The sequence below is a fragment of the Zootermopsis nevadensis genome, unplaced genomic scaffold (assembly GCF_977971745.1).
Source record: "Zootermopsis nevadensis isolate Lab colony 2312 unplaced genomic scaffold, Znev_1.0 Znev_ptg000024l, whole genome shotgun sequence".
In the NCBI taxonomy this organism is placed as follows: Eukaryota; Metazoa; Arthropoda; class Insecta; order Blattodea; family Termopsidae; genus Zootermopsis; species Zootermopsis nevadensis.
Genome location: NW_028259156.1, coordinates 11,260,256 through 11,277,395, shown reverse-complemented (window position 1 = coordinate 11,277,395; position 17,140 = coordinate 11,260,256). Strand labels below are relative to the sequence as shown.

The 17,140-nt window shown below is 36.0% G+C and overlaps 1 protein-coding gene and 2 long non-coding RNA genes across 7 annotated transcripts; 1 reads left to right on the top strand and 2 right to left on the bottom strand.

Annotated features, from left to right (window-relative positions):
• Nucleotides 1-57: 57 nt before the first annotated feature.
• On the bottom strand, nt 58-4,460 carry LOC147872809 (uncharacterized). The gene is made up of 2 exons (XR_015536990.1): nt 4,267-4,460; nt 58-1,014 (listed from the first exon to the last, which is right to left on the bottom strand). It is a non-coding gene; the product is annotated as an uncharacterized LOC147872809 (long non-coding RNA).
• An 87-nt stretch (nt 4,461-4,547) lies between these two features.
• Serinc (serine incorporator TMS1) lies at nt 4,548-16,029 on the top strand. 2 transcript variants are annotated; one of them, XM_022068589.2, is made up of 10 exons: nt 4,548-4,690; nt 7,067-7,231; nt 7,837-8,033; nt 8,429-8,638; nt 9,031-9,115; nt 9,926-10,109; nt 11,075-11,260; nt 11,588-11,626; nt 12,889-13,039; nt 14,498-16,029. In XM_022068589.2, exons 1-10 carry the CDS (start codon nt 4,655-4,657, stop codon nt 14,634-14,636), a joined length of 1,392 nt encoding a protein of 463 aa, XP_021924281.1. In that variant the 5' UTR covers nt 4,548-4,654; the 3' UTR covers nt 14,637-16,029. The 2 variants fall into 2 exon arrangements, with proteins under 2 accessions (XP_021924281.1, XP_021924282.1); XM_022068590.2 differs by lacking the exon at nt 11,588-11,626.
• LOC110831994 (uncharacterized) lies at nt 4,685-17,129 on the bottom strand. Of its 4 annotated transcripts, none has more exons than XR_015536986.1 (3): nt 16,772-16,966; nt 11,768-11,892; nt 4,685-6,758 (listed from the first exon to the last, which is right to left on the bottom strand). It is a non-coding gene; the product is annotated as an uncharacterized LOC110831994 (long non-coding RNA). The 4 variants fall into 4 exon arrangements; XR_002543773.2 differs by lacking the exons at nt 4,685-6,758; nt 16,772-16,966 and adding exons at nt 11,277-11,664; nt 16,973-17,129; XR_015536987.1 differs by lacking the exon at nt 4,685-6,758 and adding an exon at nt 11,277-11,664.
• Nucleotides 17,130-17,140: the final 11 nt, after the last annotated feature.

Here is a 17,140-nt window from a genome sequence, read left to right as displayed (position 1 = left end):
GTTCTTGCCAGATTAGGCTTTGGAAATACAACAGGCAAAACGTAACAGACTGGATGGTACTGTTGTTAATTATTTTTATTAATGACATCTTTTTATAAATAAAATAAACACAGTAGAATCTCTGTATAATAAAATTAAAACTTCATTTAAACTCTTCATAAATAAAATAAACACAATAGAACCTCTATTCAACAAAATTAAAACTTCATTGAACCCATATTTTTAGATGTTAATCTCCATCTAGTGTCAAAATTAGGAATGTATGGGGATATACCTCTTGTCCATATGTTTACATGGTATGGTGCTTAACTAAGCACGAGGGACAACTTTACCATTTATACATTATTTTATTAAAATCAGAATCTTACACTTTCACCAAGAGTGTATTGGTAACTACTATATAAATGACTTTTAAGTAGGAGGTAATTTTTTTAAATGTTATTCTTTTTTCCTTAATGTAGAATATTCATGCCTATGACGATCATTTTAGAAATCTCGTGTGTGTTGTCAGTACTTAAGTATGGACATAAAAAATTAATATAAGTGACATGTTACCTCATACTTTCCCTTTTCTTGTTGTGATCACTGCTAAAGTGAACATACTTCTCCCATCAGTGATACAGATGAATTGCAGCTGTGGTTGTAGGCAGAGTGTAATTATGCAGTGATGGCATATTCAGATTTGAATTTGTTTCCCCAAAGTGACTTATACACTCAAGCAAACAAAAATAATCACATTGGGACATGCGGAAATAAAAGTATTAGTGTCTCTGAACCCCATGCCCATGGCAGGCTTTGCACAGCATAGTGGTGATGGAGTGCACTGTTTATGTGAGGTACTGCATGTCATAAGTTTAGTATTATTTAAAAAAATATTTGTTATTTTACTAAGGAAAGTTGCTACATTCCAGCAGTTCTGTGTGCACCCTTCAGCATACATGTTTTTCTATTGTGTTGTAAGTTTACCATGGCATTTGTCCATCTCTTTGCTTTATTTAGTTTAAGGGCTTCTAACTAACTAACTAGATGGCTTACCGAACCCGAAGGTTCATCACCGAATTAACCAAAGCCCTCCACCGGACCCTGTCCTGGGCCAACAAAATCCAGTTTCCTTCAACTCCTATCTCCCATAGATCCCGCCTGAGATTATCCTCCCATCTACGTCTAGGTCTCCCCAGCGGTCTCTTCCCTTCAGGTTTCCCAACCAGTACCCGGTGCACACCTCTTGTCCCATCCATGCGCGCTACATGTCCCGCCCATCTCACCCTTCTCGACTTAATCACCCTCACAATACTGGGGGAGCAGTACAGATTTTTAAGCTCGTCATTGTGCAGTTTTCTCCACGCCCCATCGTCTTCCCTCCTAGGCCCAAATATCCTCCTCAACACCCGATTCTCAAACACCTGCAATCTGTGTTCCTCCCTCTGAGTGAGAGACCATGTTTCGCACCCATACAAAACAACAGGCAAGATTATTGTTTTGTATACTTTAATTTTCAGGTTCTTAGAAATCAGACGGGAAGACAAAATATTTTGGACTGAGAAGTAGCAAGCATTTCCGGAATTTAGTCTCCTCCTAACTTCCTCACAAGTATCATTTTGATTTGTTATTGTTGTTCCCAAATATTTGAACTTTGTAACCCTTTCAAAGGATTTATTAGCTACCCTAAGATAATTTTGCCCGCCTGTCTTCTGATGACGAGATACTAACATGTACTTAGTTTTTTCTGAATTTACTTCCAGCCCCACTTGTCTACCAGCCTCTAGTAAAACTTCTGCGTTCCTCTTTATTGTATTTATATCGTCCCCCAATAAATTAACATCATCAGCATATGCCAATAGCTGATGTGTCCCGTTCAATTGCAAACCCTCCTGCCTACCTTGGACCTTCCTGATGGCGTATTCTAGCGCAAAGTTAAAGAGCAAGGGAGACAAAGCATCTCCTTGTTTTAGACCGTTCTTGATGAGGAATGTCTCAGATACATATTTACCTACTCGAATTTTGCTGCAGGTTTCATTTAAGCACATTTTTATTAGACCCACTAGCTTCTTTGGTATACCAAATTCAATAAGAATATTATATAGCACTTCTCTCTTCACAGAGTCATAGGCTTTTTTGAAATCTATAAATAACTGATGTACAGTCCCACCGAACTCCCATTTTTTCTCTAGTATCTGACGAATGCAAAAGATCTGATCAATCGTTGATCTGTTTCGTCTGAACCCACACTGATGATCCCCAATAGTTTCATTCGCATATGGGGTTAATCTTGCCAAAAGAATGTTGGATAGAATTTTGTATGAGGTTGATAGCAGCGATATTCCTCGGTAATTACCACACTCAGTCTTGTCCCCCTTCTTATAAATAGGAATAATTATGGATTCCTTCCATTGATGTGGCATCTCTTCCTTATCCCAAATTAACTGAATAAGCTTATGGATCCTCATATGCAACCCTTTGCCACCTGCTTTAATTAATTCGGCCGGAATCTGATCAATTCCTGGAGATTTATAACTTTTCAACTTCCCAATGGCTAGTTCCACTTCATCTAAGCTAGGTTCTGGCACCAACAGTTCAGCTGTATGCATTTTAATCTGTCTAATATCACCAGTATTATGAACATTTAAGAGCTCGCTAAAGAAATTTTTCCACCTATTCACAATTTTTATTGGATCTGCAAGCAAATTGCCACTATCATCCTTTACCAAATTAGTCTGGGGTTGATATCCTTTCTTAAAGTTATTAATGCCTCTGTACAGGTCTCTGATGTTTTTTTCCTTATTATTTGTCTCAAGTTCAGCAATTTTGCCCTTCAGGTATTCCCTTTTCTTAGTCCTAAAGGTTCTACTAGCCTCACGTCTCACGTTACATAGATTATCCGCATTTGTTTTGTTTGGGTTCTGCAACCATTGAAATTTTGTTTGCTTCCTTCGATCTATTAATTTTGAACATTCTTCATCAAACCACGGTTTATTTTGCTTTCTCCTGTAGTATCCTAGTTTCTCTTTTGCTGAAATTTTGATGCAGTTTCTGACATTTTCCCACTCCCTGTTGATGTCCACACTTTCATTATCCTCATTTGTCTCTAAAATTTGAAACCTATTCGAAATTTCAACTTGATATTGTTCCTTTGCCTCTCCCTCACTTAATTTTTTCAAATCAAATCTTTCTGTGTCAAAATTTTGTTTAGTTCGTCTACTTACTGAAAGCCGCTCCCTCACTTTTGCTACCACCAGATAATGATCAGTGTCGCAATCTGCTCCTCTGAATGATCTCACATCAATTACATTTGTCTGCCTTCTCTTATCTACTAAAACATGATCTATTTGATTGTGTGTTCTGCCATCTGGGGAAGTCCAAGTGTATTTATGAACATCACGGTGTGGAAATTTTGTACTTTTTACAATTAAATCTTTTGACGTAGCGAAGGTCACTGCTCTGACGCCATTATCATTACTAAGTGCATGGAGACTCTCGCTGCCTATTGTGGGTTTGAAGACATCCTCCCTCCCAATTTTTGCATTGAAATCTCCTAGCAGAATTTTCATGTGATACTTGCCAAATGTATCAAATACTGATTCCAATTCTTCATAAAAGCTATCCTTGATATCATCGCTTTTGTCTTCAGTTGGGGCATGAACATTAAGGACAATGATGTCGCACCAACGTCCTTCCAAAATTACGTAAGACAACCTGTCACTAACAAATTCTACTCTCTTAACTGCTGCCCTAATTCTGCTATGAACAAAAAAACCCGTCCCTAGCTGATGATTGTCATTCCCCTTTCCATAGAAAAATGTAAAATTGTCCACTGGGATCGTGCCCTCCCCCTCCCATCGCACTTCCTGCACTGCCACTAAGTCTAACTTATAATTCCCTAATTCCCTACACACTGATTTCAGTGCCCCAGCCCTATAGAGGCTCCTAATGTTCCAGGTACCAAATCTCATGTCCTTTTTCAATTGCCGTGGTCGTGCCAAAGAGTCCGTCCTGATCCGAGGCTTGGTTGATTTTTTCGTAACACATATTTTTTTTTTAAAGGTGAAAGGTTGTTAGCCCTACACCCAACCCCCAACCTGGAGGACCAGGGTATCACTCTTAGTCTAGCGCATCTCCTTAGACCTGTCCGGCTTGGGTGACCCTACCATGAGCCGAAGCTCAGGCCGGCATAGCCCTAAGGGTCATTTGAGCACGCAAGCCTCCTCACCCGGCAGATTGCCTTCGACAAGGTGGTGATACCTTCGAGAAGGGTTTAAGGGCTTCTACAATGATTAAATAGTAACGTGATAATGAGGAAGAAATTAATTTGCATGTTTTTATGTACAGTTGATGGAATAAATTTATGATTTGTAATTTTCAATTTATGCTTCATTTCAAATTTGGTGGGGTAACGTTGGTAGAATGGACAGGGAAATAGTCTAGTTATCGACATCGAACCTCGATTTATATCGCGCAGACATCGATTGTCGATTTTGTATATTATTAGTAAACCGTGATTGTTACCAATTTGTTGGTGTATGTTGCCTGTTATGGAAGTTGTGTATTGCGTTAGGAACTAGAGCTAAACGGAAAGTTTCTTTTGTGACATATTTGACAGTGTAGACTTTTAAAATATTGAAGATTAGGATTGTCCAGTCTCCGGTGAAATTTTAAAATGGGAGCTGCTTTAGGTCTTTGTTCTGCTGCGCAGGTAATTCTCTCTGAAATAATTATAAGAATATTGATATACGTATTACACTTTCAGTAAGGTAGTTTTAATGGGTTACCCATGAAACTGCGAAAATTTGCATTGGTTATTGGCTTCTAACAAGTCTGAACGTAAGCGCATGTACAATGTTTCGTTTCTTTAAAATGCAATACAATCGTTCTGTACCCATTTCCATGGCCTAGAAGTTTATCTCATTAAAGTCATGTCAAAGTTGGTGGAGTACGTTTAGTTGGAACCTCGTTAGCTAATTATGATAATAGTGGTAGGAGTACTTGCAAACAGCATTATTTGGTATTTTAATCGATGTAAAGTTTAGTTCCTGGACCTACTTTTGACATATGCTAAGAGTGAGGTTATGAGAACCCTGCAACTTGAAGGAAGAACCAACATAATTTGTAAATTGTATAGATTTTATTTCAGACCCTATTAACCCACATGTATATGAATTCACAGTGGCACAGGTTTCTTTTAATAAAAACACATTAAGACTAGTTATCATGGTGTTTCAGAATTGAATTTGAGAACATCAGATCTATAGAAAGTTACCTGATGAACTCCCAACTGAACTGTACCTTAACATGGAAAATGCATATCTTGACATATGATTTGAAGCTTTCGCAGTGACTAAATATAATGAATTTTTCTCAGGCTACCAGCCATTAACCGTTTTTACACAGCTGGTAGCCCAAGAAGAATTCATTACGCATATCTTGATCTTTCACAAATGCATCCTTTATTTTATGGAGTGACCAGGTATAATGTTAAGCAAATACTGGTATAGTGTTTCATGTTACATTGAATGACATCTTGCTGTGTTTTCAGACAAGATGAAACCATCCTAATTCTTTTAGTTTGTAATATTTGTATCAGGAATGACATGTATCCATGTTCAGAAACAAACTTCCACTTTTCTGTTTGTAGTGAAAGGCAGCCATCTATATTCAAATTACTGTGGAAACCTATATACCACTTTTCTTTCACTGTATGCAATGAATATTGTTAAATATTTATTTTTACATAAATATGTCTATACGGAAGGGTCATTTGGTAAAACAGCGTTAGGAAAATGTCTAAGATTCATACCAACAATGTGTAAATATGGACTGACAATGGTCAGCTTTTATATGAACTCCTGCATGCATAACAATGCTTTACTCCTTTACCTAAGAAACTAATAGTTATGTCATCTGTTTATTCGGCATTGTTGTGTTTCATTACTGCCGTCAACAATCTGCCTTCTTTATTGCGGAAAGAGCTGAGCTGTGAATCGCTTGTAGAAGAAGGGCGTCGTAGGGTAGATACTATTGTGATGTTAAAAACGTTTTAGAATATCACAGTGGCTGATGAGGCGAGTGCTAAATGCTTAACGTGATGAACAATAATAATAAATAGGAATCCCTTACTTGGTACATATTTACGTCAGATTCTCCGGAACCGTGTTTCCACTGTCAATTTTTTCATTAAGTGATGTGCATGAACTTTTTTAAATTTTACCATGTCATTGTTCAGTTTTATGATAACACTAGCAATGTGACTAATTATCCCACACTATTTCATATTTCCACCACACTTAAATTTACATTTTACATTTATGACAAATTTCCAATAGAGTTTGTTGAAGTATTCAAAAGAAAACTATCATGAACATTTTGTGTTTTATTGAACAAGAACGTGAAAATAGGCCTCACTTCACATTTAGAATAGGAAATGCATGGTGAAACTGCCATCAATATGTTTAAAAACAAGGCACTTATTATACACCTTAACATAATATAGACATAAAACATAATATCATAACATAGATATTTATTTATTTATTTATGTATTCATTTATTAGAGTGAGCCAGGATAACTCAGTCAGTATAGTGACTAGCTACGGGCTGGATGACCGGGGTTCGATCCCCGACGGGGGCAGAGGATTTTTCCTCTAGCCTCTGCTTCCAGACCGGGTCTGGGGCTCACCCAGCCTCCTCTACAATGGGTACCGGGGTCCTTTCCCTGCGGTAAAGCCGGCCAGTTTGTGATGCTGACCACTCACCCCCATCTAGTGCTGAGGTCAAGAAAAAGAGGAGCTATACTTCCACTCACCCCAAGCGCCTGTATGGCACGTAGCGGGACAAACTTTACTTATTCATTTATTAGAGTGCTTGGCAACAGCTAAAAGAGGCCAATAACAGCCAAGCACTAACAATAAATATAACAATACAAAAAACATAACAACAACAATAATAAAAGGACGATATTTTGCACATCATTTTAACCTCCATGTTTATTTTTAGGATAATTTAATTCAGATGGATAACAGTAAAATATTGTGTGAGACTTGAATTAACTTTAGCATAATTGTTTTTATTACAGCTGGCATGTTGCTGTGGGAGTGCTGCTTGTAGTCTGTGCTGCTCAGCATGCCCGTCATGTCGTAATTCAACATCAACACGCATAATGTATGCTGTGATGTTGCTACTGGGTACTATTGCAGCATGCATTACTTTGTCTCCAGGTCTCCAAGATGCTTTAAAGAAAGTAAGTTATGCTGATAACAGTGAGGGCTCCTTCCTAGATTATATGCCTTTCAAGTACAACCTCTTTGCTCCATTATTGAGCTATAACATTTTGGTATATGTAGAACAAATTTGGTAATTGCTTTTGTTAGTGGGCTATGCTGATTTTTCAGTTTATGTACATTTATTTGAAATAATTTTATGTTCATTTATTTGTAAAATTAACACTTTTTTCATACGAATTATGAGTGAGAATATATTCCATGTCATGTGTTGTTCCCAGCCCTGCTAACCATTCTTCTCACCTTTCACGCAGTTAGTTACTGGCATTGTATGAGTTTATATCAATATATCTTGCCTCCCACATGACTCAGTTTTCAGTGTGTGTGTCTGCATGCACATACTATGAAGTTAGTATCTTCACTGTTATTTATATAATGTGTACTGTTGGAAACTTCTGTGCATAATTATTGTCTCTGATTTCAAGGAAATTCATTTTCACTTATGAATGTTCTCATAAATAACCCCCAGGGAATTTTTCCATTTCATAAAATGAGGTGTTAGTGTATGCCATTGTCCTGATTGGCTATAACTAAAGTTGTGTAAGTTAATGAATTTCTTTTTTAGGTACCATTTTGTAGCTCAAATGATTCAAGTGCATTGTCCTTTAAGAATCTTTACCCAACATGGCAATGTGAATCTGCTGTGGGATATCTGGCAGTGTATCGTCTATGCTTCGCCCTTTCTGCTTTCTTCTTTCTCATGGCACTCATTATGATTGGTGTCAAGACATCAAAGGATCCTCGTGCTGGCATTCAGAATGGGTTTGTACTCAACATCTTTGGTCTGCATAGTTACCCATAATATTAAAAATTGTGGTCTATTCAGTATTGAATTAAAAACACAGTTTTTTTATATCACTGTTCTTCTGGGTTATGACACCATGTAGATTCACAGGTAAATACATACACTATGGAGAAATGTCCTCACTCCATCTTAATAGCTGAACATGGCATTTTCTTATTTACCTAAGAGGCTAGACAGTGTCACAACCCAGAAGACCAGAACCTCAAATCTCACACAGTTCTAGGTTATAGTTTTTTATATTTTATAGTTAATCTTATAGGAAGTTTGATGTAAATTTGAATATGAATTTGATCTTGTTCCATGAAACTTGTATGTTGTTCCTTATTGGCAAATTAATAATTCCATATTGCAGTTTTTGGGCTATTAAGTACCTACTGGTGATTGGTGGAATGGTTGGTGCATTCTTTATCCCTGAGGGTTCATTTGGAACAACTTGGATGTATTTTGGCATGATTGGTGGTTTCCTGTTTATCATCATTCAGCTAATTCTCATCATTGATTTTGCACACTCCTGGGCCGAGAGCTGGGTTGGTAACTATGAGGAAACAGAATCTAAAACTTGGTAAGACTGTATTTACGGCTGATTTTATACTATGTGTTATTACTTAATACAGCACAATATTGTGGACTAAGTTTAAAATGCCCTTATGAATGATTAAAATTAAATGCTCTTGACAAATACAATTTTTTATAGGATGTCAGTTTTATTTTTATGATCAGATCTGATCCTGTATCAGTCTTAGCTCACAGGAGGTTTGTTCTTCACATACTGATTCCCAAGAAGTTTATAGCAGTGTGTTCAGTTGTAACTTCATCTATTAGTCTTAATATTAAGAATTATTTCATTTTACCCATAATTAATTTATTGACAAATTAGTATGTGACTTAATATTTGATATGTACCATACTCATTTCTTTACTTTATCTCTATTTCTTTGTTTTTTTGTGTTACAGGTATGCAGCATTGCTTATTTTCACATTACTAAACTATGCACTAGCCATTACTGGTATAGTGTTGCTGTTTGTCTTCTTCACTCTGGTAAGGCATTTTGCAGCAGTATATGGAAATCTGTTAACTTTTGGTGAACAGACCTTGAAAGAATTTGGAATTTTTTAGTCTTTAATGTCATTAACCAATATAGTTCTCCTATAATTTGGAGAACATGGAATATGTGAGCACGCATAAAGCACATTTTTATAAATAGTGTATGAATGCTTAAAGAAGACATTGTGTTTCTTTCTCTGAAACCTTCAAATATATTTAATTACAATTATGTTACATCAGAAGTGAATGGGTGTAGTTAGTTTTGGTTGAATTGGTCCCAATATAATACCTGTTTTACATGAATCTTAGCTCAGATATACAATTGAGCAATCATAGAATTATATATGTGCAGCCAGTATTGCAACATTTATCTTATGTTTCATCTCTGCTGCACAATTATAAGAGATTTATTCCCTGATCATAGGGGCTGCCAGTCAAACTATAGAGTTAACAGTTTTGGAATTCTATTAAAACGTGTGTCTCTCAAATGCAAAGATGTAAATGATTTCATTTAAGTAAATTATCCCTATGAAAATTCAGAACTTGACATAGTAAATACAGTCTAAAGTAATTGTTGCTTACATCAGTTAGATTAGATTACTATTCAATGCTATCTTCCTCTCTCTCTTTTTTTTCTTCTTTTTTTTCCTCTCCCACATTGTTCTGATTATTACATTATGTTTCTTATTGAACATTAGGTTTAATTTTGTCTTGATGATTATTATGAAATGGCCAAGATGACTGTTTGTATCAGTAAGAAATAAGAATATAATTTGATTTTGTTATGATCCTTTTGTATTACAGCCTGATGATTGTGCACTAAACAAATTCTTCATCTCATTCAACCTAATTTTATGTGTAATTGTGAGTGTATTGTCCATCCTGCCCAGTGTGCAAGAGACGCAACCGCGCTCAGGCTTATTGCAGTCATCTGTCGTGACTCTGTATGTCATGTATCTCACATGGTCATCTGTTTCCAGCCAGCCATGTAAGTGTGCTTAATTTCATTTGTTTCTTCACTGTTTGTCCTTGAATTTGTTTCCATGGAGCAGACTCCTTGTTGAAGGTTGTAATGGCTCATGTAGTCAAGAAATTACCTGCCTTATATAGAATCTGAATATTTATTATCATGTTCACAAGAGTCTGCCACTATCCTGACCCAGATGAATTTTTTCACAGCCTCTCACCCTATTTGTTTAAGATCTGTTTTAATATTATCCTTCTGTCTTAGCCTGGATTTTCCAAGTGTTCTCTTTCCTTTAGATTTTTCAGTTACTGAGCATTGTTATGCATGCTGCATATCAAGCCCATCTTATACTGTTAACACCCTGTTTTGACACCTAAGCATTGAACATTGTGGTTGAGTAGTTTTTACTTCTGCTTCTTGTTCAGGATGTCCTGGGTTTATATCCCAGCCCAGAGACTGGTTATCCTGAGCAAGGTTTTCTCAGCCTCTCCAGGCAGATAGTACCTCAGAGAAGGCCATGGCCATTTCCCTCTGTATCCTTTTCAATCTATTTTTCACTGATCATCTTTTCATTGAACACTATATAGTTTAAGCTACTGACTACGTTGTTAAATAAACCATAAACAAATAAGTAAAATTTGTAAATTTGTACCCCCAAAAATTAACCATGTCCTAGAATTACACTCAAGAAGGATGTATGAAACTACGTTTAACAATTTGTACCTTGAGCTTATGTTCATACCTTACTAGTATGTAGACAGAAGAAAAAAAGAATACATTTTCATGAAATTTGTGTATGATGAAACAATAGAAAGCTGGGATATTACTTACTCTCAACATGTATCCCCTTTGTATGTACCATATTAACAGAGGCATGTCTAGGTAAAAATGTGATTCTCTGGCCAGAGTTCAAATACTGAGAATCAGTTGAAGAAATTGTTTTAGTGGTTAGAGTAATGTTTCTATTTGAGTATGATGTTCCTCAGATAAACCATGCAATCATGGATTCCTGGGTGTCACTGGGATGAAGTCAGAGAGCACTTTCGACAGTGAGAGTATTGTGGGTCTTGTCATCTGGATGTGTTGTGTTCTGTATTCTTCATTGCGTACGGCATCTAGTTCATCTAAAATCACCATGTCAGAGCATGTTCTTGTCAAGGATAATGGAGCTGGTATGTATAACACATATTACTGATATTATTTTATTGTTTTGAGCTGCTATCTGTCTCAAAAACATTTTATCATCATAGTAAACAGCATATATTGCAGAATTACAAAATGTGTGTTGCAGTCAGTAGTAACTTCTAATTGAAAACAGTTGCAAATTTTCTTACTATCTTTTTATTGCCTTCTGTTTTGTGTTCTTTTCTCCCAACATCTTGATTACTTTTGGTCAGTTTCAGAACCTACATAACACATGTGAGCTTGTAGCCTGCCTGTTCCTGTAGCTTTTCATCTTTCAGGCTTATCTAACTATCAATTTTTGTTTCTTTCTCCAGTACGCGGCCAAGGAAATCTGTCGTTGGTCAGTAATGAAGGTAGGAGTCATCTTTCAGACATCCTATCCTCTGCATACCTGTTTGTGATGATTCATTGTTCAGTAAATTAGTCATCAGTTTATAAAAGTGTTTTGTGTTTTATGCTGCGTTAGTAGTACTGAGAGAATTTATAGCACATACCAAGGTTGTTTAGTTTATTCTTGTTAAGGTTTCCAATTTGTTTCTTTCTCGGTATCTTTGCGTTGTCAGAGAGTGATGAAATTCCAGCTTTGCAGTGATGGTATTCCTTCCATGTTCCCTTCTTTCTGCAGCATGTCACAACCAACATGTATTATGCTTCCATAGACAGTCATTTATTTCATAATAGGCACATGTCAATATTGTAAGAAACAAGCACTGTAATGAATAGGGTGGGTTTAAAATATTTTTTATGAATCCCCAACATAGTGTAGTACATTAATAATTGTTGCACAAATCTTCTGTTTCCTTCACATCCTGTTCTTTGAATTAGTCATTTTAAGACTATTCTCTCTTCCTTGATATGATATGAAGGAATGCCATTATGATTCTTTTCATTGTGATTTTCAGTTCACAGTTGCTAATGGCTGGACCTGCAGGTTACAAGCCGCATGTTTTGAGTTTAGTGCATTGGCTTGGCTTTCTCACATTAAACTCTGTCCTTTGTTCTGTATGTAGAAAGATTGCTAGGGTGAGTGAGTGATGTGAGACATGTTTCAGTAAATTTATTCTTTCCTAGTTACTCTAAGTCTGATAGTTTTATTGGTTTTTAGATTAGTAGTGATTGCTACATTAATATGTGAGGTGGCAAACACCTAGTATCAGTTAATATTTACTTAAAAAATTGTGTACAGGGCTCTTCTTTCAAAAGTATTCAAGTCGTAATAGGCTTATTTTCATGATAAATGAATTGGTACAATGTGGCTGTGACATGAATAATATGAGGGGTAAAATTAGCAGTTTATAACATTACACATTGAGAAGCTTCACAAGATATACAGTTCACCTAGTATTCATAGGACTGTAAAATTTAGAGATGTCTGAAATGGGCTGGGAGTGTTATTGACATGAATTTGGTGGTGAATCTCTTTCAAATGGCCACTTCTAAGGAGGAGATAGGAGGATAGCATTATGATAGATGGGTCTTAGTGGATGCAGCATAAGATATGGTGAGTTTTGGTATTAGTGGTTTTGAACCTTTCAGTTGTGGTATATCAGTGTGTTAATTACTTAGTTGCTTGTATCATACCTCTCTCTAACTCTGATATTACTCATATGTTCAGGTGGTGATGGAGGAGAGAGTGGACACTCATCAGATAATACCAAAGTGTGGGACAATGAGGAGGATACAGTAGCATATTCCTGGTCTTTCTTCCATGTCATGTTTGGTCTAGCCACTCTTTATGTCATGATGACTTTGACCAATTGGTACTCGTAAGTATCTAACTGTGCTTGCTCTTTTCCTAGCCTGGACACATTCCCACAGATTATTTTCATACATTGAGTTGTAGAATTTCAAGTTTTGAATCTTCCTTCCTTCAATGAAAATAGAACATTTGAGGTCTGTAGGCCTTTGATATGCTAGGTTTCTTGCCAAATGACGAGAAGTAACATTTTTTACATTTATTTAATTTTAATAGATGTATGTAATTTTGGTCTACATCACATACATTTAATTAGTTTGATCTTCATCACACAGTTCAAAATTTTAGAATTTTCACAGATTGTTTTCGATAAATAGAGTCTTTTGTTGCCATGACTACATCTGATACTGATGGCCAATACAATAGCATACCACTACCATTAAACTCTGTAAATGGTTAAAATGGGTATGACAGACCCATACAATGGGAATTAAAACCCCTATTCTAGGTCAAACCCAAGAGAATACCATAAATATATGATTCTTGTCTTGTACAGTGAAACCTCAATGCATCACTTTTGGCGGGGGTGGGAAATAAAAACGATGAATAAGGGAAAACGATAGTTGCTGGAAAGCATTAAAATGTTTAAAAAAAACCTAAATGTTTCTCTTTCAAACTTACTTCTTTTTACCAAAAAGGTCTTTAATGCACAACTGGTTTGTCGAAACTTTACGTTTTAGGCCAAACAGAGCTCTTTCCACGTTCAAAATGTTTTCCTCGTCACGTTCACTAATATTATGCGCATAAAAGAACGACTTCACTTTTGCCAATGCTGCATGTTCTTCGGCAAAGCTCAGCACAGCTTCAGGCTCGCAATAACAGGAAGAATGGAAATACTATTACTGCCGAACTCGACGAAACGTAGCTGTAGAAGACACTGAACCACTGGAAATGAGATGAACCAGAAAAATGAAAAGTGTCGCCCGCCTTTCCTTTGTACTTATAATAAAAGCATTTGTGAAGAAATTCACACTGCACATGTCATCTGGCATCGCTGGAACAAAATATGAGTGCACCCTAATTAAACTCATAAAATTTCTGACAATGAGCACCGCCATTCACTCCAAATATCACCCCTCATTCCAAAAGAATCTGTGCTGGTTGGGCGACAGGTTACCACTGCTGTGTATTCCAAAAACATTTTGCTTCTTTCGGTATTAATTTATCTCAAAACCCAGCATTTTAAATTCTAAAAACATCGCGTAAATTTCGTTATAATTTCTCAGAAACGATCATTGAGGGAAAATTGTGGGCCAGGACTAAGATTTTTGAACGATTGATGCGATAAAACGATACTTCGAGGAACGTTAGAAGCGGGAAAATGTAACATTATTTTATATGGGATGTATCCGGGACCGAACAAAACGGACGATGCATCAGGGAAAACGATAGTTCGGGGAACAATGGATAGAGGTTTCACTGTATATGCATGCTCATGTGATGTAAGTCATTGCTTTTGTTGTTGTAGGCCAAACTCAACACTGGAAACACTGAATGCAAATGAAGCATCCATGTGGGTTAAGATTATTTCAAGCTGGCTGTGTCTGGCATTATATGCATGGACATTGGTAGCCCCAATCTTGTTGCCAAGCCGGGAGTTCAACTGAAGAGCTAGTATTCTGTGCATACTTAAAATATTTTGATTTATGTAGAAATACATATACAACATTTTGTTCCAATGCAAATATGTGATGTTATACAATGCAGTTCTTGAAATGGGTTCAGGTAAGCATAGAAAGCTGGAGAACTGCATTAATGAAATTGTAACAATTTATAATGTTATGTGTATGTATTTTAATAGAGAGTATAACTTGCTTATAGAATTCCTTTTGTTAATTCTCCTCATTGCTTTACTGGAAGGCATAAGGTCTATAGAAACAGAAATTATAGTTCAGATATCAAAATCTGATAACATTTAACTGTGGATAGTGATATTATTCTTGTCATGTTTGTGGGATCATGTATGTTATTCTGTGACTATTTTCAGCATAAACTTGAAGTTTCTGTGAATATTATATCTAATCTGTCATCCATTATGTATGTTGCTTGTTTCTAGATATAAATAGTGATGCATATAATAGAAATTAATATACAGGGTAAGTCGAAAGTAGCTGCACAACTTTGGAGAACTGTAACCGTGCTCTTTCCTCGCCACTATAAGTCTCAATTGTGTTTTCCACAATTCATAAGCGCTGTCAGTGACAACGTGAAGAACTACAACAAACAAAACTTGAGGTTACACTCTACAGATATCTGTTGATATCAGCACATTTTGGCTGCAGGTAACACGGTTACAGTTCTCCAAAGTTGTGCAGCTACTTTTGACTTATCCTGTATAATTAAACACTTAGATTGACATTTTACTGCATTTCCCAGTTCAAACATTGAATGAAGTCATATTTAAGGTATGTACTATAAATTAAATAGTGTGGCAGGAAAATATATAATGCTTAGTTTTTAAAATAGTAATATAAGAAAAATGCAGTTATCTGTGTATTATTTTTCTTTATAAAATCTCATAATGTGGCTTCGGTGTTCATCTGTTACTTCCATTTTCTGAAGTTTAAGATTAATTTTTTAATAAATGTCATTATCCTGAGGATTTTCTATAAATGAAATGTTTCCAATTAAGTAGTAAAAGCCTGACAGAAACATAATGCAATCATAATTAATAACATGTAACATTTACTGAAATACTATGTAAGCACTAGATAATGTAGGTGTACCTCTTGGAGAATGGATTCTATGGGGGTTGTGTAATATGAGTAGTTTCACAGCATTCTGTGAGGACAGGTTTAGGAACTGTAAGATATACCCACCACATGTGTATGAGGTTTTGTCAGGAGTTGATTAAAACCTTGATACAGGTTAAATAATTTAATAATGTAAACACTTTTTGAAACAACATTTACACATTGAAACACAGTAGAAAGTGGTGGTAGTTGTTTGCATTGTATTCTGTTCTGAAAAACTTTGTAAATAAAGCAGTTTGCATACCGAGTCTGGAATTTGAAATCCAGTTGTCCTAAGAATATCGTAATGCTTTCCCAGAAGGAACAATATTTCATATATATAATTGCTGTGATCACAATATTGTACAATTATGTCACATTCGCAGAACAAATAGCTGTGTATGATGTTGAATGCAATGGTGGACTCAAAAGACATGCATTTCTGTATTTTTGAGTAACTTGACAATTTAGTAGAATGGGATCTTCTGGCATTAAATGAGATTGCAGTTGTCATGTCTCATTTGACATTTACATACATTCTTTATGAAGCCATTATCTTTACAAGTGCCATTTCTAGATGACAATCCTTCATAAGTGTGTATGTATTACTTTTGTGTCAGTTCTATTGTTACAAATTCATATTTAGGCATGCTTGCAAGGGAATGGCTCTGACTGGTTCTATTTCCATCTGAACATAAAAGATTTTGCTGTCGTTGGATTGTTACAGATGATCATACTTTGTGCAGCCAATCAACACAAAAACCACATATATGATTTTTTGCAGCAGAGGTGAAAGCAATGTACATCTCTTTACACATTTAAAGAAGTTCTTTAACTTCTGATAAAAATTTTGTAATTAATCCTCATTGAAACCTGTGAAGCAGATTAAGTTTTGACCAATGCAGGTCTATTAGCATTTTCAATTAACTATAGATGTACTGCTGCATTCTTTCCAATGCCAGAACTTTGATATCACAGTCTATACAGGTGTATAATAATTGAGGACTTACAGTTTGTAAATTGTTCTGTTAAGAAAGTACATTGTTATTCACTGGACCTGATCCTGAGATCAATGAATTTAGTCCACATCCTCATACCCTCTTTTTCTGGAGTCTTGGCTTTCCACCTACACCTAGGCCTCGGTGAGTCGTGTGTGTGGAAAAGTAATATTTTCTAGGGTTTTTATATATATTTATTGCACTGTAACTTACGTTCGTTTTTATTTGGGGCAGGTATGTACAGAAAGAGTGCAGTTAAATGTCCTTGGGCTTATCATCTGTGAATCCAATAAGAACAGTGGCGACATCAGTTTTGTGGCCATCGAGACGTTAAGTTGTTCTGTGACTTGTTACAATTTCTTTACCAAGAGTTATGAAATC